Genomic DNA, 20902 nt, shown 5'->3' on the forward strand with positions numbered 1-20902 from the left:
TCAGTATTCAGCAACCACAAAGTTTCTGTTTTCTGCAGGTAGGTATATACTTTATTTTTATTTTGAGATGGAGTCTCGCTCTGCCACACAGGATGGAGTACAGGGGTGCGATCTTGGCTCACTGCAACCTCCGCCTCCCAGGTTTAAGTGGTTCTCCTGCCTCAGCCTCCCAAGTAGCTGGGATTACAGGCACATGCCACCATGCCTGGCTATTTTATATACTTTGAAATATACCCTGATTACTCAAGGTAACCTTAAGCACATCTCTGTTCTGATACCATCTCACGCCAGTTAGAATGGCGATCATTAAAAAGTCAGCAAACAACATGCTGGAGAGGATGTGGAGAAATAGGAATGCTATTACACTGCTGGGAGTGTAACTTAGTTCAACCATTGTGGAAGACAGTGTGGCAATTCCTCGAGGATCTAGAACTAAAAATACCATTTGACCCAGCAATCCTATTACTGGGTATATACCCAAAGGATTATAAATCATTCCACTATAAAGACACACGCACACGTATGTTTACTGTGGCACTGTTCACAATAGCAAAGACTTGGAACCAACCCAAATGCCCATCGATGACAGACTAAAGAAAGAAAATGTGGCACATATGCACCATGGAATACTATGCAGCCATAAAAAAGGATGAGTTCATCATGCCCTTTGCAGGGACATGGATGAAGCTGGAAACCATCATTCTCAGCCAACTAACACAAGAACAGAAAACCAACCACCATATGTTCTCACTCATAAGCGGGAGCTGAACAATGAGAACACATGGACACAGGGAGGGGAACATCACACATTGGAGCCTGTTGGGAGTTGGGGGCCTAGGGGAGGGATAGTATGAGGAGAAATACCTAATGTAGATGACAGGTTGATGGCTGCAGCAAACCACCATGGCACATGTATATCTATGTAACAAACCTGCACGTTCTGCACATGTACTTCAGAACTTAAAGTGTAATAATAATTTAAAACACACACACACACACACACACACACACATATACACGGGAAGTGGTAACCAACAATGCAAATAAAAGAAACTCTGGAGTATCATTTAATAACTACAAAGCAGTTGTGGCAGGCATAATGCTCAAAACGGCCTCCAAGATCCCATACCCTAATGCCTAGCATCCGTGAATTCCATAAGATATGCCCATGATTATGATATATGGTTCAGCTGACCATATAAAAGAGATTATCTGGATGGTCCTAGTCTAATCACATGAGCCCCTTTTAAAGCAGTTTTCTCTGCTTGCAGAAGTAGTCAGAGAGATTCAAAATGCAAAGGACTCAACGTGTTATTGCTGGCTCTAAGCTAGAGGGGGCCAAAAAAGAAAAATCACAACCAGTCTCTTAAGAGCAGAAAGACCCCCTAACAGCCTCTTGCTGACAGCCAATAAGGAAACTGGATGTCAGTCTGACAATCACAAGAACTACATTCAGCCAATAACTTGAATGAGTGTGGAAGTGGATTCTTCTGCAGAGCCTCCAAGTAAGAGCCCAGTCTTCCTGACATTTTCCTCTCAGCCTTTTAAGACTCTAAGCAGAGAAGCCACTTGAGCCCTACCTACAGCTCTAATGTACAGAACAGTGGAGCCAATAAATGTGTGTTGGTTTAAGCTGCTTTGTGTAGAGCTGTCAGTTATGCACCAGTAAGAAAACTAATACATAGTTCCAAGTATTTAAAAACATAACAGTGGCAAAAGTAAAATAAAAGTAGGGCACTATTACAACTCAATAAATTAAGACAACCCAAATTAGAAAACAGGCAAAGGGGCCAGGGGCAGTGGCTTACGCCTGTAATCCCGGCACTTTGGGAGGCTGAGGCAGACCAATCGCCTGACATCAGGAGTTCGACACCAGCCTGGCCAATGTGGTGAAACCCTGTCTCTACTAAAAATAAAAAACTAGCCGGATGTGGTGGCAGGCGCCTGTAATCCCAGCTACTCAGGAGGCTGAGGCAGGAGAATCACCTGAACCCGGAAGGTGGAGGTTGTGGTGAGCCGAGACCACGCCACTGCACTCTCCAGCCTGGGCAACAAGGAGACTTTGTCTCAAAAAAAAAGAAAAACAGGCAAAGAATCTGAATAGACATTTCTCCACAGAAGATATACAAATGTCCAACAAACACATGAAAAGATATTCAAGGCCAGGCACAGTGGCTCTCGCCTATAATCCCAGCACTTTGGGAAGCTGAGGTCGGAGGGACACTTGAGCCCATGAGTTCGAGACTAGCCTAGGCAACAAGGCAAAACCCCATCTCTACAAAAAATACAAAATATTAGCTGGGCATGATGGCGTGTGCCTGTGGTCCCAGCTACTTGGGAGGCTGAGGTGAGAAGATCGCTTGAGCCCAGGAGGTCCAGACTGCAGTGAGCCAGGATCACGCCACTCCACTCCAGCCTGGGCGACAGTGAGGCCCTGTCTCAAAAAAAAAAAAAAAAAGATATTCAACATCATTAGTCAACAAGAAAATGTAAATCAAAACCACGATGAGTTTACACCCCGTAGGATGGCTATAATAAAAAAGACAAGTAAGTGTTAGAAGACACTGCTAGTGGATATGTGAAGTGGTACACAGCAGCTTTGGAAAACAGCCTGGCATTTCCTCGAATGGGGAGTTACTATATGATCACTAGGTATATACGTAAAGAGAAATTAAATCGTATGTCCACACAAGAAGCATTATTCATAAGTCAAAAGGTAGATTTCCATTTATATGAAATGTCCAGAACAGACAAATCTATAGACACAGAAAATAGATTAGTGGTTGCGTACGGATGGCTGGGATAGAGGTTTTGGGGGCAACAGCTAAGAGGTATGTGGTTTCTTTTTAGAATAATAAAAACGTTCTAAAATTGTGGGGATGCATGCACTACTCTATCAATATACTACAAGTCAATAAATTGTACATTTTAAATGAGAATTGTGAATTATATACCAATAAAGCTGTTACAAAGCTGGTGATTGGTGGTGGTAAACTCATACAACTCATTGGGGAAAAAAAAAAAACAACATGGCAAAAAGCACAAAAACACAAAGACCCTTTGTCCTAGGACTTCCACTTCTTAAGAATGTACCCTAAGTAAGAAATTAATACAAGCAAACTGCTATAATCCAATTTTTTTTTAATCACAGCAAAAAAGGTAAAAACAAGTGTCCAGCCTTAGAACTATAATGCAACGTTGGCTTATCAACAAGGAAACTAAGTAACTAAATGTTCATTAGTTCAACCTGATAATTAATATTAAGAAAGCAACAGGCATACTAACCTAGAGGTCCAGTTACAGACAATTATAACAACTATACGAAATGGAAAAAAATTGATTAAATGTTCAGTGAGGAAAGTAGAATACAGTCCCTAATTTCAACTCAGAAAAACTGTCCACATATGCAAAATATAGATAGAAAATATGTAAATATGAAATTTCAGCTGAAATCTTATGCGGTTATACTCTTCAAATAAAAAGTATTGCAAGTATTCTTTCTTTTTTTTGAGACAGAGTCTCGCCCTGTTGCCAGGTGGGAGTACAGTGATACAACCTCGGCTCACCGCAACCTCCGCCTCCCGAGTTCAAATGATTCTCCTGCCTCAGCCTTCCAAGTAGCTGGGACTATGGGCGCACGCCACCACGCCCAGCTAATTTTTGTATTTTTAGTAGAGATGTGGTTTCACCATGTTGGCCAGGACGGTCTGGATCTCTTGATCTTGTGATCCGCCTGCCTCAGCCTCCCAAAGTGCTGGGATTAACAGACGTGAGCCAACGTGCCCGGTTGTATTAAAAAGTATTCTTTCTCTTCCCTTCCTTTCCTGAAGTACTAGTCCAAAAGTCACTATGAAACCAACTTTGCAAAATTATGACCATGAAAGAAATCAGACCTAACCGACCCTATCTTGCTTCTAACCCTTAAGCTGCCCTTGTTCATTCCTAGGCATAGGCTCAGCTAACTTTGGAAAGGAATTCAGTTCATGGTTTGACTCTGAAACAAAACTGGTAACAGCCCTTTCATGAAAAGACCCCTCCTTCTTGTGTGGGGTCCAGTATGCCTTTGCAGGACTTCCAAACTAGCTGCAAGATTAGAAACTACAATGTGGGGGTCATGAAGCCTCTGGCTCCAAGAATGTGAACCTCCCCAAATTGCTCCTGGCAATAACATCATTATTGTAAAACCTAAGAACAGTGCTTGACATATTTTGTAAACCCTGTACTAGATGAATCAGCTGACACCATCCAGACTGGTAATCTGGCCCAACCAGTTCTGCCATGGCACCTAGGAACAGAAAACATTAAGAAAACCTAACTTTGACCCTTTATGATTCCAACTCCAAACTGACCAATCAGCACTTCCCAAGCCCCTACCTGCCAAATTATCTTTAACAATTCTGATCCCCAAATGCTCAGGGAGACTGATTTGAGTAATAACAAAACTCCAGTCTCCTGCACAGCCGGCTCTGTGTGAATTACTCTTTCTCCATTGCAATTCCCATCTTGATAAATCAGTTGTCTGGACAACCGGCAAGGTGAACTCATTGGGCAGTTACAATTAAGTGGTATCAGGTAAGCTTATACTATACTATCAGAACTGTTGTGTATATTTAATAAAAATGAATGAACACAGGATATACCAGAATAAAGAGAACTATGAACTCTCAGTTTTATAGAGAAATCAGAGACATAAAGACTCATACAATGTGGTAAATGTTAGCAAAAACGTTCAGAGTGTTCTGGAAATACACAGGTGGGAAATCTCAACCAGAAAGGAGAAGTTCCCTTCTTCTCCTATGTTGACAGGCGGGTCAACACAGATCACATCTAAGCTGAACTCTGAAGCCTGGGCTGGCTGCAGTTAGCAAGGTGAAGTTAAAACATTTGAGCAAGTATTCCACAGGGTAAAGTGTACTGAGCAACCACAAACAAAGGTACAAACAAAAATCTGTAGTTCCACAGGACCCAAGTAAAAGCTCCACGTGAGTGACCAGCAAGAGACAGATGGAGATCAAGATACAAAGGACCTTGTACACTATGAAGCCAGGAAGCACAGACTTTATTCTGAGAGCAGAGCTATACAGTAAATAAAAAAAATGTAATACAAGTCATATAAGAACTGCCAAAGCCTATTCCTAACTTCTGGTTTATAATAGCTTCAGTGGTAATCTGTAAGTGGCAGAGACAGCTAAGAAAATACAACCACAGACCTAGCCATTCTCATCACCAGGAGCCTCCTGTGGGAGAAAAGAGAATGAGCAAGGAGACTTGGGAGAATGAGCAAGCAATCTCCATCTAAAATGGAATCATTTCTTGGGAGAAGGCTGACCTTTACCGATGGCAAGAAGGTTGGAAGTGTTTTGTAAAGATCAAAGATTTGACACTATCCCTTAAAGAACAGGTTTCCGAAATAACACAGCTAAAGGATCAGCAAACATGTCAATAGTGGGAGGAGTCAGGAATGAAGCAGCAGATAGCAGTATATATAATATAGTAGTAGGATTTACACTCTCTTTTCAATACAAACCACCTGGAATTTAAATAATCTCAAACTGAATAATTCAGTAATGCTCAGAAAATCCTATATAAGAGAAACTGGAAAGAGCTTTTATAATGCTCTTCTCCCATTTGATGGGTTCTTGGCTCCAAAATTCAACTTAGAGAAAAACACCATCTTGCAAAATGTAAGGCCACCACTTAGTACAACTCTTCTCCCTCTACATAGTGAGAAGAAAAGCAATTATGTGACTGCTCTGACTCAAAACTTACCCTATTAGCTCAACTACAATGAGAAAAAATTCTACTGTACTTAATGGGACACCTCAGGCTGACCTCATACTGTCCTTTCCTCTTTTTCTCCTGTCCATTTTCTAGCATGTGCTATTCATAAATTTACCAAATAAGATTGGAAAATAAGCTGAAAGCCAGTGTCTAGGCTAGTAACTTATGCTATTCTATTACTTATGCTATTCTATTACTATATTAAAAATATTTTAAAGAGATGAAGCAGTCGTATCAATCCACCTTTAAGGTTAATGATCATAGTTTTTTCTAATTTGATGAACATACCAATGCATTTTACGAAAATGTGTCTAGCAAAAAACACAACATACCTGCTGGAGAGACATGAGGACAGCTGCTCATTTTCAACAGCTTGAGTGTATCACTGTTGTTGGCCACTAGTACTTTGAGAGATGGATCATCTACTGGAGTATCATCTATCTTAAGCGAAGACAGGGATTTGGAGTTTACAAACACAACTGTCAGTGCAGAGATAAAGTGAGACTGAAAAGCAAAAAAAAAAAAAATTATTTCAATTTTTAGGAATGAGAATTGAGGGGTTTCCTAGTACTACAGTTTATCTGAGTCACAATGACATTAATATTTTGTAAATGTTTTAGGGGTGGCACCCCTTCACTCTGTTATTGGGAGTATGGCAAAAGAGGTGACTATCTGTTATCTTTGAGAAGAGCCTATTTATGTGTAGGGGAAAAAAACATTTCAAGCCTCAGAATAAGTGTCTCTAAATTGGAGAAACCACTGGTAAGTAAAAAGAGGAATTCTGGAACCAGGGATGAGAATCTCTCAGATACTTCACTTTGCCGTATCTGGAAACCCTAGTGTTTTATAACACTAAACTGCATTTCTTTTCTGTTTGATAGGTATGCCCACTAAACAGTAACTATTAACACCATCATTAAAAATTAATAATCTATTTAAAATCTGAGACTCATTTGAGATATGAAAACTCATAGAAATTTTGATTCTAAAACAATCAAAATCATACTTAAAATTCCAAGTTTAAAATTCCTTCAAAATGTTATCTACAATATTTTCAAGTCTTCTATTTTAATGTATTTTGATCCACAAAAGCACCAATGAAATCATTCATCATGTATCATATATATGTATATATGTACGTACATATGTGTGTATAAACACATACACACGTATGTATCTGTTGGACAGAATATGACCTAAAGGAATCAATGTAGGCAAACAGGAATTAAAGCATTCTCAAAGTATGCAGCTCTCAGTCGGAGCTAAGATATGAGTTGAAACCATTAGGCAAAGAATCTAGGAGAGTAAAGGCAGGCTAATACATGGTCCAACATATTCCTCTCTATAAAACCAACTTCATGCTCCAGTTAGCTTTACAAATTCTCTACAGGAGTGAAAAAGGATGAGGGCAGGCTAAGAGCCAAGAAAGTATAATGAAACATTACTTTTTTTTTTTTTTTTTTTTGAGACAGAGTATTGTTCTTGTCACGCAGGCTGGAATGCAGTGGCACCTCCTTAGCTCATTACAACCTTGAAATCCTGAACTTAAGCAATCCTGTTTCATCCTCCCTGGTAGCTAGGACTACAGGTGTGAGCCACCACGCACAGCTAACTTTTTTTTTTGGTAGAGACGGGTCTTGCTATGCTGCCCAGGCTGATCTCAAACTCTTGGCCACAACGGAACCTCCTGCCTCGGCTTCCCAAAGTGCTCAGATTATAGCTGTGAGCCACCACACCCAACCAAAACACTGTCTTCTTGGTCATAATTCCCTAATTTACTTTTTCCCTACTGTGATTAAACAACTGGTTAACTACTTAGATTTTGATTAAGTAACTATTTACTTAAATGTTAACATCTTTCTCCTAATATTTTCATATCAAACTCAATTATATCTTGTACAAACATATTTCATTTGCAGTCTAATGACTGCATCACTGACGTCTTTTTCCATTTCCCCAATTTAGCTCTAGTCAAAAACATTTCTTCTATGTTGTCTTCAGTTCTCTCAAGATTTCCAAAATATTGCAATGCCCTATTTCAATCTTCTACCAAAGCCATAAACGGAAAAAAAAAAAAAAAGAAAAAGAAAAACAGTATTAAGTATCCTAGACTCACTTAATAAGAAGCATTCTTTCCATTAGCTCCATTCATGGTTCCCAAATTAGTACTAGATATAAGCATAATGGTAAGAAAAAAAAAAGAAAGCTTATGTTCAACATATCTTTTAATATGGTATTTTTAAATATACCATATGAGTCAGTAGGTACATTTGTATTTTAGCTATGGTAGGTACACTAAAAATCAATTCAGATTGTTTCATTTCCCATTTGAAGCTTGAAGGTGGCGCTATACCATGTAACCCGTATTTCTTAGAGTGAGTTTCCTTAACCATCTTAATCAGAATCACCTGGACTGCTCACAGGAAGAGGAGACTTAGAATCACCCCGAATTTGAAAAAGGGATACAAATCCAAAATTTAGGAGGCTATTCAGAAGATTTTTACACATTAAGTCGGAGTACCATGCTGATCTAACTTCTGTACTTAGGATCTTAAAATATTAAGATAATTAGGGCCAGGCGCGGTGGCTCAAGCCTGTAATCCCAGCACTTTGGGAGGCCAAGACGGGCGGATCACGAGGTCAGGAGATCGAGACCATCCTGGCTAACACGGTGGAACCCCGTCTCTACTAAAAAAATACAAAAAACCAGCCGGGCGAGGTGGCGGGCATCTGTAGTCCCAGCTACTCAGGAGGCTGAGGCAGGAGAATGGCATAAACCCGGGAGGCGGAGCTTGCAGTGAGCTGAGATCTGGCCACCGCACTCCAGCCTAGGCAACAGAGCAAGACTCCGTCTCAAAAAAAAAAAAAAAATTAGATTCTCCTGCCCATTTCCCTTATTTTATACATGAAGAAAAACATTTTATCTCAAAATATACATATGTAATGAAAATATTTCAAAATCAATTAAGACTTTGACATCAACTGGTGATTTATTTGGTACAGACATTCTACTGAAACCACCACTTGGGTTATATATTCAATTCAGTTATATTCCCTCCTCAATCATCCCAGTATGTTACCAGGTACCTAAAAGGATGTCCGTATTTTAGTTTTCAGTGTCTTCTGGGGAAAAAACTTATCAATTATTGTTGGAGACTAACCTACTAACCATTAGCTAACATACTCAGACACCTTTACCACCTTTCTAAAAATGTACCCTTATTATTTTTGTATTTTAAGAGAATAGTTGTGAGAGAGACACGATCTCTGATTATGTGCAGGATCACGTTAGAATATATATATGAATATATGTTAACTTTTCCCCCAAATAAAGGATGTCTTTAAGTCTGTAAATTAATCTAAACTGTGCTGATACTAACCTTGGTCAAGATTAAATCTTTACAGAACATTTGCCAAAAGATTTTATAAGTTAGACCTGCTCTCAATACTGGCACTCTCTACTTTTGATTCTAACTTCACCAATCTGCTCTGGAAGCCCCAAAATGAGTATCTATGTGTCCCTTTTTTTCTAATATGGTTGACTCTGTTTTACTTACTGAATTTCTTTGAGTACTTCCTATAGACGCCTGTCTAAATTTCTTTAACCATACCAATTTAGAAGTACGGTGATTTAAAAAAAAAAGCTTAAAAAATACTATTTCTTTTCATTGTAAATAGTAACTGATTTTCCATTATGTATATATATTACTTTCCTTATACTCACACTGTCAATACAAAAAAAAAAAAAGGTTAGACTTTCACCGGATTTCTCAGTAATAGAAAATAAAACAAGAAGACCAGATACCTTTGGTAAATCCATAAAGCTTGGTCGAGCAGTTGAAATAAGTCCAAGTGTTTTTAAAGAGCAATTCACAAGTTGCGATAGTATATCACAAGCTGCTTCAGCTGATTCCTTGCTGCTGTCCACCTAAGAAACACCATTACTCATGTACATTATATTGTCTTTTTACTTTTTTCCCCAAATACCCAGACTTCAAGATTACTCATGTATATATTTATATTTCTCTGTACACATATTCATTTCATAGAAGTATCATTACTAGTTTATTGCATTATAACTTAAAGAACATTCTTTCAATCATCCACCCTCCACCCTCACCTCCAACTTTAACCTTTTCTGAGTCTCTCTGAAAAAGTAGAAGGGCAATTGTCAAGACAAGACCTAGCTTTCATTATAAGAGACATATTTAATGTTGGCTTTTACACTGATTTATTCCAAAGTGACTATATAAACTAATGGAGTAAATCAATTTATAGTCTTTAAAAAATAATTATATATTTGGTAGTGGATCACATAATAGATGTAAATACAGGCTCTATGGTATGCACTAGAAACTGAGTATTTACTCAAAATGTACATGTGTATCACAACCTGGGATTCATCATTAATGTTATCAATGGAAAGATGAATGTGAAGTAAAATGAGTGTACTGGACCAGTCAGGCATGAAAATCTAAACTAAATAAGAGATAGCTATTCTCACACATACTTCTGCAAAGACATTTCCTAAGGGAAGGATAATAGGGCCAAAAAATCCCTCAAGGATGTAAAAAGGAGTTCATCCATCAAAAAGTTAGTTGTTTCCTGGGAAGCACCTTAAAACAATAGTTAAAAGGATATTATTAATTTCCAGATTCAGATACAGTACTTTATCCCAAAAATGTTGAGTGGATGGTAAAACTAATGTGCTAATTATATTAGTTTCAGAGCTACTTATAGATAATACGTGGTCCCTGGACCAGCAGAATCAACATCACCTGGGAACTTGAATGGGAACAAATGTTGATATCTAACCCAGACCATCTGAATCAGAAACTGTTGGGGGGGGCGGGGGGGGTCAAGCCCTCCAGGTGATTTTGATGCACATAAAGTTAGAGAACCTCTCTTCTAGACTAAATATTCTAACTATAAGCCTCCTTGGTCTACAATTGGTGAAGACTATCAGGAGAGCCCAGAAGAATCCTGTGATGTGACTCTTTTTTGTAAATCAGAAATTATTTCCTCAGGAGAAAAAACAAAAAAAAACCCTAATAAAAATGTTAAACTTTTGCACAAATGATTTTATGAGGGTTATACTAGATACACCTGAATTATATCACAGGGCTGTAAAAGAATAAAAATGACCCAACAAATCTACTAGGTGGAACTGGACTTTAAGACCTATCAGAGGAATGTATTATACGCATCTTTGTATGTGATTTACCATTAGAACACTCTTAGACAACTCAAAGATAACTAAAACCAAACAGAAACCTCTTCAGCCTTCTCCCCTGGGGGTATGGGGATGAGTCCTGAATTTTTGTTTGATCCCCCTACCCTTACCCCCAGGTAGGATCGCAAGATAATATACTAGACATCCAATTAAATTTCAGGTAAACAGCAGATTTTTTTTAGTATTAAAGATGTCCCAAACATTAAACGGGATGTAACTATACTAAAAATTATTGATTATCTGAAATTCAAATTTAAATACTCATCTTACATTTTTATTTGTAAAACCTGGCAATCAGTGGCCTAAGTGCCTTTGTGCGTTTTTCTGGGAAAAAAGGTGAAAACATATCCAACCATTCCCATCACCAATTCTCTCCTCCTCCTTGGACACACATGGGAGAATAAGCAGGTAATCTCCATCTAAGAGGAAATCACCTTCTTCAAGGGAAGACAAGATTTTAGTTATGGCCAGAAGCTCTGGGTTAAGAACTATTGTTTTGCCTAGGTTTAGCCTGGACTGTTCAGCAATTGCTACATCCAGGTAAATCAAGTATTCATGCATTGTTTTTTTTCAATAAGTTATTTATCACCACAAAATCTGGTGTTTAAAGATTCAGTAAACATGCCCATATTTCCTTATTCATTACCCAAACAAAACATGACAAGCCTCACACAAACCACTGTAATTTTTTATTTTAAACAGAGACAAGGTCTCGCTCTGTCACCAAGGCTGGAGTACAGCCGCACAATCATAGTTCACCGCAACCTCAAACTCCTGGGCTCATGCAATCTTTCCGCCTCAGCCTCCTGAGAAGGTGGGACTATCAGACTACAAGTGCGCACATCCAGCTATGATATCTTAAATTATTCTGGATATCTCAAAAAGCCACCCACTTATCTCATCACTGCATGATTTCCAATACCTTCCTTCCAGCAACAAAAAGAAATAAACAGTTCCCTTTGGCATTCTTCCATGTACCTTTTTCTATTTCTTTCTAAAATATATACATCTAAATCTTCTACATAAAGTTTCTAAGCTTCCTTTTCATTTGAAGATCCCATTTCAAAAAGTCATCAGTAAGTAACACTAAGTTCCTGTTAGACAGAAATAGCAATTAAGTTCTACTCAATTATAATCGCGCAATTTTTATTTTATATTTCTTTTTCCTCAAAATTGTTCACAATAATTCAATGTAATTCACAGCTTTATCAATGACTTATGCTTATTTAGTGGCTGCTTTTGCTGTTTTAAGAAATGATTAATAATTAACAGAGTAATTTAGCTCCATCAAATATAATAATTATTTTGTGACAGCTTCTAAGGTATACAATAATTCTAAATTTTTAAGCATTTTCCCTGAAAAAGCAAATATTTTAAAGGCATGAGAAGATGTACCGGTTTAGGAAACAAAAGCCACTAAAAATACTTATTTTTTAAAAGAAGGATTTAAAATATTACCTTGAAGCTGACATATTGTAGATGGTTTGAATGTCTTTTAATTATCTGTTTGATCAGCTCTGGATGGGTAGCTTTCAAGTAAGATGTAGCTGGCTGATTCAGTTCAAATTCAAAACATCTCCACAAGTCAGGCATGTGAAATACCTGGTTCCAGTTGCGGCAAACTTGTGAAGCATGAGCCCGGTCAAGAAGAGGCAAATACTTAAATACTTGGAGAATAATGTCCTGAAGGAGATTACCCCAATCACAAGTCTGAGAATGCTCATTTGTAGTCCTCAGTTTCTTGGATTTCTCTGTAGTTCCTTCTTCTGATGAATTACGGTCACTATCTCTTCCTCCTCGTTTCATCCTATTCCGAAAAATGCATCAGTTTTTTTCCTACTCAACTTTTGAATAGAAATAAACTCAAAATTCATTCTTCTGTCACTGAGATGTGTGTTTATATACACAAACACAAATATGCAGGAAAAACTGGATCAGTAATTCAAGACTACCAAAACAAACTATTTTGAAAAATGCCAATGAAAGCCAACAATGGTTTATAAATTTTATACTTTTTTGGCATATGTTTTTAAACATTTACATTTATCAGTATAATATACAGTATAATATACTACATGGGAGAAAGATTATTATGGTTTTGAAACTACACTAACAATTTATATTTCAAAAGTTGTGGTCAACTTAACTAAATGAATATAAAAGGGAACCTACAGTGATACTTTGTAAAGGTTTCTTAAAAGTCATCTAAGGATATTCGTTCTTGAATTTGAGGCCGACCAGGGTCTCAAGAACCTCCAGAGAGGATGTTAATTAAGTAGCCAACAGATGTTCCACATTTAATAGTCTATACAGGGGTCCTGTGGTTCTGGTCCGAGGACCAGAACTGGGCCCCATAGCAGGAAGTGATCAAGCTTTACAGCCTGAACTCCTCCTGTCGGATCAGCAGCTACATTAGATTCTCATAGGAGTGCGAACCTTATTGTGAACCGTCCATGTGAGGGATCTAGGTTGTGTGCTCCTTATGAGACTCTTAATGCCTGATGATCTGAGGTGGAACAGTTTCTTCCTGAAACCACCCCCTACCACAGACAGGCACTGGGCTATGTGTTACCTGCCAGACATTTCTAACTCTGCCTAAAATAAGCAAAACCACCCCAGCTATGAATTGTTTGGTTTGGAATGTAGCTGCTTCTTCAAACACATCACTTACTACTGCACTGTTTTCCCCAAGTTGTGTTTCTGAATTATACCTATTTGTTTATTCTATGTATTCTTAGCACTTTCATTCCATTAGTTTCTTTGAAAGATAGTTTTTTCATGGCAAAACAGTTTTATGGTTAAAGAGAATAGGCTCTGGAACCAAGCTCCTTGGGTTTGAATTCTGGCTCTACCTCTCACTGGCTATGTGGCTTTGAGCAAATTACTTGATATTCCTGTGCTTCAATTTGCAAAATGAGTTTAATAAAACATAGGGTTTCTGTGAGAAATGCAATATTATTAAGGTTTTTCAAAGGGGAGATATGACTGTTGTATAGGAAAGCAGTCCAGCATTAACGACATTAAAGTATACAACACGCTAAAAACCGGGGTTACCACCCAGAAGGCAGAGAATGATTCGTTCATTCATTCATTGTGTTCACTCATTCATTCAAGATGGGGTCTCGCTCTGTCACCCAGGCTGGAGTGCAGTGGCACAATCATGGCTCACTGCAGCCTTGCCCTCCTGAGATCAAGCAATCCTTCCACCTCAGCCTCCAGAGTATCTGCATGCACCACCACACCCGACTCTATTTTTGCTTTAAAATCAAGAGAGGGAGAGGAAGAGAAGGGGGGGGAGAGCGAGAGATTGTGTGTGTGTGTGTGTGTGTGTGTGTGTGTGTGTGTGTGTGTGTGTGTGTGTGTGTGTGTGTGTGTATGTGAGAGAGAGAGAGAGAGAGAGAGAAAGAGAGAGCGAGAGAGAGAGAGCAAGCAAGCTTGTGTACCAGAAAACACACCCTGGAAGCAGACTCACTGAATTATTATAGTAACTAACAGTAGATGGCAGATCACAGGTAATTTTTTTTCTTGCAAACATCTTTTCCCTTTTTATGTTTTACACATTTCTTTTACTATCAATGCATTACTGTGTAATTGGATTTTTTAAAAGGTCTTGTTTTGATTTGTTTGTTGGAAACGTACAGCAGGCTCTAAAGTAAATGGCTGCAGACCACTCACTGGTAGTTATTTAGTTTACAGCCTGTAATACTTTTGTTTCTAGAGAACAGTTCCGGCAGGGTAGTGGTTTTGACCTAAACTTGGGGTGACAACCTTTCAGAAAGATGGCTTGTTGTTCCAACTCTCTTCTGGCCTATCAGCATAAAAGAATTTCTCATTCCTGTGTGAGATGAAGGATATGCATATGCATTACTGTGAAAGAGATGTTTCTGCACTTTCTCCATCCAGTACCTCGAAAAACTTGTGAAAGAGGATTGAGGGCTGGAGAGTAAAAAGAGAATGGCAGAGGCCTCTGACCTTAATGCCATGAAAGTCAGTCTAAGACGTCTTAGCATATGTGCAATCAACTGCCCATTCTTCACTGCTCCTATTCTCAACTATGTAAATAAAATATATTACACATACCCCACTGATCAGGGAGAGAACAAGAACACAGAATGACAGAGGTGACAGCAAGAAGGTAGTTTGATGGAAGACTGGAAATTATGTGTAACTCTGAGAATAGATTTTTTTTATAAGTTTAGAGAAAAGTGTATAATCTACATTGTAATCTTTAATATTGTCTCTCCTAATAATAATCCCTCACTAGAGGTTGAGATAACACTGTCATTATGACCCATTTTTCTGCTTTAACTTACCCTGAAGGCTTATTTTAATTTTAGTATATAAAATTTGGGTCAAAGAACAAAGTGTTTGCTATCCAGAGCTTATAATTTCTCTTCTGACCACCTAAAACTACTCACAATTTTGAGATACAGAGATTCAAAAAAGAATGACAGTCTTCGTGATTTCTACACCTTATTATAGAATACTGATTGCCTGTTTCTGGAGAACAATCTTCTAAAACCAGAACTAGACAACTTAAAGACGGAATGATTCATTTTACTTGAGAGTATATGGATATATACATGTATAAAAAGGTAGCCTTATTCACATAATAATCTTTGCTAATAAATACCTTGCTGGTCCTAAAAATAGAAACTTTCTTTTGTCTATTATAGTACTGTTTTAAATAAAATGTACTTAAATACCTTTCCAAGTTCAGGTTAAAGAAGTTGACAAAAATTTTTTTAACAGTATGCAACACTAAGGGACAGTATCTCTTGATCTAGATATAAAAACACTATATGATCACCAAAGCATATTTTAAGCACTTACCAGTTTACAAATAGCTGAATTAAGTCTGTAAACTGTCCTATGTAATATGTTTATGTCACAATTACAGTGCAATAAGCAATGGAAAAAAATCTAAGGCCAAATTCCAATAAAAACAGCCTCTGGACTATCCTCATTTTTGCATGAAAATAACAGGAGTCAGTGGACACTTAATAAAAATTTTACATGTCAATTTTCCAAGTTGGTTTCCTTTATGTATGAAAAAATTTACACTACTTTAATAGTATCTTATTAAATCTATTTACACATGAAACTCTGCTATACAGAAAATTAAACATCTCAGAGCATCTTCCAGCCTGCAAATAATTTACATCAATGGGCCCTATAATTCCTATTTTTGTCAAAGTGAAAACACCTCTTATCTTTCAACAGAAGTGTGGAGGACCAAGCTGTACTATAAAACGTCAATAAGACTTTCTAGATTCTAGAAATCTAGAGCACCAAAACTAGGCCTCTTCAGGACTCTGGCAGTTTAATTTCCTGCAAAGTTTCTAGGCCCCAAATAATGCAACTTAGGCCACCAGAGCTTTTGGTGAGGGACTGATACGACTACAAATTGCTAAATAGCAAACTATTGAGGAAAGACCACAGGCTAGCTGAGCAGCACAAGGAGTTAGTGAGCTAACTCTATGTTCCATAAACTTTGAGGTGGGCACCGTGGGCCACGCCTGTAATCCCAGCACTGTGGGAGGAGAAGGCAGGCGGATCGCTTGAGCTCTGCAGTTCGAGACCAGCATGGGCAACACGATGAAACCCGTCTCTACAAAAAATACAAAAATTAGCAGGGCATGCTGGCCCACGCCTGTAGTCTCAGTTACTAGGGAGCTTGGGGTGGGAGAATCGCTAGAGCCAAGATCGCGCCATTGCACTCCAGCCTGGGTGACAAAGTGAGTCCCTGTCTTAAAAAAAGAAAAAACTTTGAAAGAAGCAGTCAACTTCATCATTAGATCAAGACCAGAAGTGAACAGCTAGCTGTGTCCATCATTGTATTAGGCACTTTTACACTGGCCATGCAGTAATTTTAAATGCCCATTTGTAGTTAACTCTAAAAAGCCTATTTTGGCATCGCAGTTCCTTTCTGTTCTGCTTTCACTAATATCAAACTACTATCCATTCTTCGGCTGAAATACAGTAAAACACTATAAAGAGGTTAACTCACAACTAAATGTTCAGAGAGCACACGGTGGCGAAAATGTGTCCACAGGTCATAGAGATAAACTGATAGTTGATGGCACTTTTATAAATATTTCAGAGATAACAGAAACTAAGTTACTTTTTTTTTCAAGTTAGAAAAGGAGGATTCTAATTAAAACATCTGGGTCACTCAACTGGACATTAGCAACGACGAAATAAAAATGATCTCTCCCACCTCTCAGCTTGGAGATACTCGGCTGCTTCCTGATCCCTGTCTGCAACTCCACCTAAAGGACTGCCCACGCCAAAGGCAGGCGCGCAGCCGCTCAAGTTGACCAAGTTTTTCGCCTGGCTAAGCGGCGGGGGCGTCCCATCCTCCCTGCGCCACCTCCCGATTGGCTTCCCCTGACATTTCTCATGCGCCCCACCCTGGGCACTTTGACATTTCAGTGCCTCATTGCTCAAGCTCCCAGCACCGGCGTAGCCGACGCCGGGAGAGCCCCACACAGTGCAAGTTCCACGGTGCCTGTCCCCAGCCCGCGCCAAGGGTCATAAAGCCAGGCAGGAGCCGCGGCTAGCCCCGGAGCGGCGGCGTCGCGGGCACGCTGCAGGCGGCCGCCGCACACGCACCACGCCTTGTTGACATGTTTGGAAGCAAGCACAGCGGGGAAACGCCCCCAAGCAAGCTCCAAGGTCTGGGTGCCGCGCCCCGCGCCACGCCCGGCACTCCTGAGGAGCTGCCAGCTCGCGCCCCGGCCCCCGCGCCCCCTCGGCCCGCCCACAGACGGTCCGCGGTCCCTCCCCGGCCCCGCCGTCGCAACAGGGCTCGGCCCTGTCCCTCCGCCGTTACCTGCTGCCGGGGGCGGCTTCCCCCACACACCACCCCGTGCTCCGGGGACGGCGGCGGCCGCAGGTCCCGCGGCTCTCACATGAGGCGCCCCTGGCCCCCCGCTTCGCGCTCCCGCGGCCCCCCGCGCTTCTCCCGCATCCGAGGCGCTGGTCCCGCGGAGGGCGCCAACGCGGCTCCACCTTTGCGGCTCTGGCTGCCCAGAGAGAAGCTTTCCTTCCCAGTCCCACGCTGTCTGCGCCTTGTTCAGGGACCCCCGGCGCCGCGACAGACTACCTCAGCGAGCGGCTGCCACCGCGTATGCTTCCTGCGCCTCTGCTACAGACAGCGAGTCTAAAATGGCGCCCAGGGCTCGCGGCCGCGCGCTTCACCGGCGCGTCCCGGCCCGAGGGGGCGGGGAGGGGGCGGGGCGGGGCGGAGCCCGGCGGGAGTGGGGCCGCGCCCAAGCGGGAGCGCGCGCTGCGGCCTCCCCTGCCTCCCCGCTGTGGGACGGTCTTCTGCTTTCCTGCCGTAGATGTGACTCCCGCTTGAAGGGGATTTTTTTTGTTGTTTTGAGACCGAATGTGGGAGGGCTGGAGCTAGCTTTATGTGGAAGAGACTGTCTGTGGCTGAAACGGGAAGGTTTAGGGAGGTGGAGCAGAAAAAAGAAAGGAAGGAGTCCCCCCGGAGCCTGCTAGGGACCGCGGCCCGTGGGTGGCCGCCCCGATGCCTGAAACCGAGGGGTTACAGTCTCTGAAGACCCGCGCATCGGTGTGCCTAAGTGGTGCTTAAAAGATGCCAAGGAATTGTACCAGAATAGTGACAGTATTAACGCTGGGATTGCAGATGATTTTTATTTTTCAAAATTTGTATTTCCCAATATATTTGTAAAGTGACTTTTATCATTAGAGTTATTACATTTTAAAAACGACATTTGCTTTATGAAATAGAGTCCTGAAATTTGTAAATAGCTTTTGAAACACAGTGGGGAAAGTAAAGGATTACAAAGCTGCTGAAAAGAAAACCTCTGGTGAATCCTTTTGTAAATCAAGGCATCTTTGTGTGTAACTGCTACCTAGTTGACTTAAAGTTTGGATTTTTTGATACTGGATTTTCTTAAAGTTAGAAATATTCTTAGGTACAATATCATAAGTTGAATCATGCGCCATTCCTCTCTACACCTCCAAAAAAAAGAGAGAAATTAATTTTCCATTCAAAGGTGTCTTAGAACACTCAGACCCATGTGTAAGAGACTGAAAAGCAGCGGTGCCCAGGGAGCTCTCCGTTCTTCCCATTTTCCCAAGAAATTGAGCTGGGAAGCCATGTATAAAGTTACACCGAAGTTCATTGTGAGGCCAGGAGTGGTACAGACTTATACCTGTTATCCCAATATTTTGGGAGGCCAAGACAGAATGATTGTTTGTGGTCAAGAATTGGAGACCAGCCTGGGCAATATGTCCAGACTCTGTCTCTACAAAAAAATAAAAGAGTAATAATTTAAAAAATTAGACAGGCTTGGTGTAATCCCGGCTACTACTCAGGAGGCTGAATCGGGAGGACGGCTGGAGCCCAGGAGTAGGAGGTTACAGTGACCTATGATGTCACCAGTGCACTCCAGTCTGGATGAGAGTGAGACTCTGTTTCTATAATAAAATGAATTCAATGTGGGGAAATGCCAGTGTTGTTTGTTTGGTATTTTTTAAGGGCATGCCAGCTGTCAGATCACTGAATCAAACTGTACAAAGTCTCTACTAGCATAAGAATGTGGATTTACCTGAACTACAACATTTTTTTAGGTCTCTCAGTGACTAGATGATGAGGAACAATAGGAAGTTCTAAGAAAGACAGTGATAATTATCAAAGAAAAACAAATAAGTCAAATACAGGCCCATTTATTTAAAGTTGAGTGAACGGTATAAATGATCAGCAAAATACATTAAACCAATTCAGTAAACATGATGAGCATGGGTTGCGTTACGTTAATATTGTATCACATTAGTTATGTCACATTCCAATCATAGTTCTTTTTTTTCACCAGTATGATCTATTCTCCTCCTAAACAAGACAAGGACCTTGGCACACTTGACCTATTGAATATCCCTTTTCTTCCCTGTTATTGGCAAAGATTTTATTTCACTTTTCTTTTTTTGAAAAAAGAAACGTGTTTTTTTTTCAATCAGTCAGTACTTATTTACATTTATCAATTGTATCATCAAGATTAGTGGCATGGTGGGTGGGAGAAAGGATGAGTGTGAAGCACATTGATCCAACAGGGAAAAATAATTTATTACTGACCCTGTTTGGAATTGCCAATGCATGTAGTAATAAAAAGCAGATGAACAATTAGTCTCTTTATTATTGTTTTCAATTATCCACAGACAATGTACCCCTTCACCATGTAGAATGGTGTAGACTATTCCCACACCACCCCAGCCTTGGTACACCAATGATCAGGATAGATTAGATTATGTTGCAGTAGTTCCTTAAATACCATCCTGTAATTCCTTGTTTTTGACGACCTTTACAGTTTTTAGGAGTACTGCTTTAGTATTTTGTAGAATGTGCCTCAATTGGGGTTTGTCTTAGGTTTTTTTCTCATAATTACATAGGGACTGTGGATGTTTTAGAAGGAAAACCACAGAGGTATAAAGTACTGTTCTCATCACATCATATCAAAGCTACATCTATTAATACGACTTATCCTTGTTGATGTCAACATTAATCAAAGATTGAGATCAAGTTGTTCTACTTAAAGTTACTTTTTTCCCTCTCTTTTTGTACTGGAAGAAAGTCACTATGTGCAGCCAACACTGAAGAATGTGGATTTACCTGAACTGCAACTTTTCCTTGAGGGGGAAATGTCTATATAAATTACTGAAATTTTTCTGCCTTGGGAGGTGTATCTACATATCTCTTAATTTTATATGTTTACTTTTCTGTCTGTAATTTCTGTATATCTGTCTTCCAAGTCACTAATTTAGTCTATTTAGTCTTTGCTAAGACTACCTTTGCCTGTGTTTTTCATTTCTAAAAGTTTTATTTGGTTATTTTTCATATCTGCCTGATCGTTCTTGATA

The 20902-nt window shown here is 39.9% G+C and overlaps 1 protein-coding gene across 3 annotated transcripts in view; it reads right to left on the bottom strand.

Moving 5' to 3' along the window:
* FBXL3 (F-box and leucine rich repeat protein 3) overlaps positions 1–18189 on the bottom strand; it is a 22233-nt gene extending 4044 nt beyond the window's left edge. Inside the window, exons 1-4 of one of the 3 annotated variants that reach the window (XM_015121194.3) lie at positions 18123–18189; positions 12473–12821; positions 9587–9709; positions 6114–6285 (exon numbers count right to left, since the gene is read on the bottom strand). In XM_015121194.3, coding sequence (XP_014976680.1) covers positions 6114–6285; positions 9587–9709; positions 12473–12820 — 643 coding nt within the window. In that variant the 5' untranslated portion in view covers position 12821; positions 18123–18189. 3 annotated transcript variants of the gene reach the window in all.
* Positions 18190–20902: the final 2713 nt, after the last annotated feature.

This window comes from Macaca mulatta, chromosome 17 (assembly GCF_049350105.2).
Source record: "Macaca mulatta isolate MMU2019108-1 chromosome 17, T2T-MMU8v2.0, whole genome shotgun sequence".
NCBI classification, from domain to species: Eukaryota; Metazoa; Chordata; class Mammalia; order Primates; family Cercopithecidae; genus Macaca; species Macaca mulatta.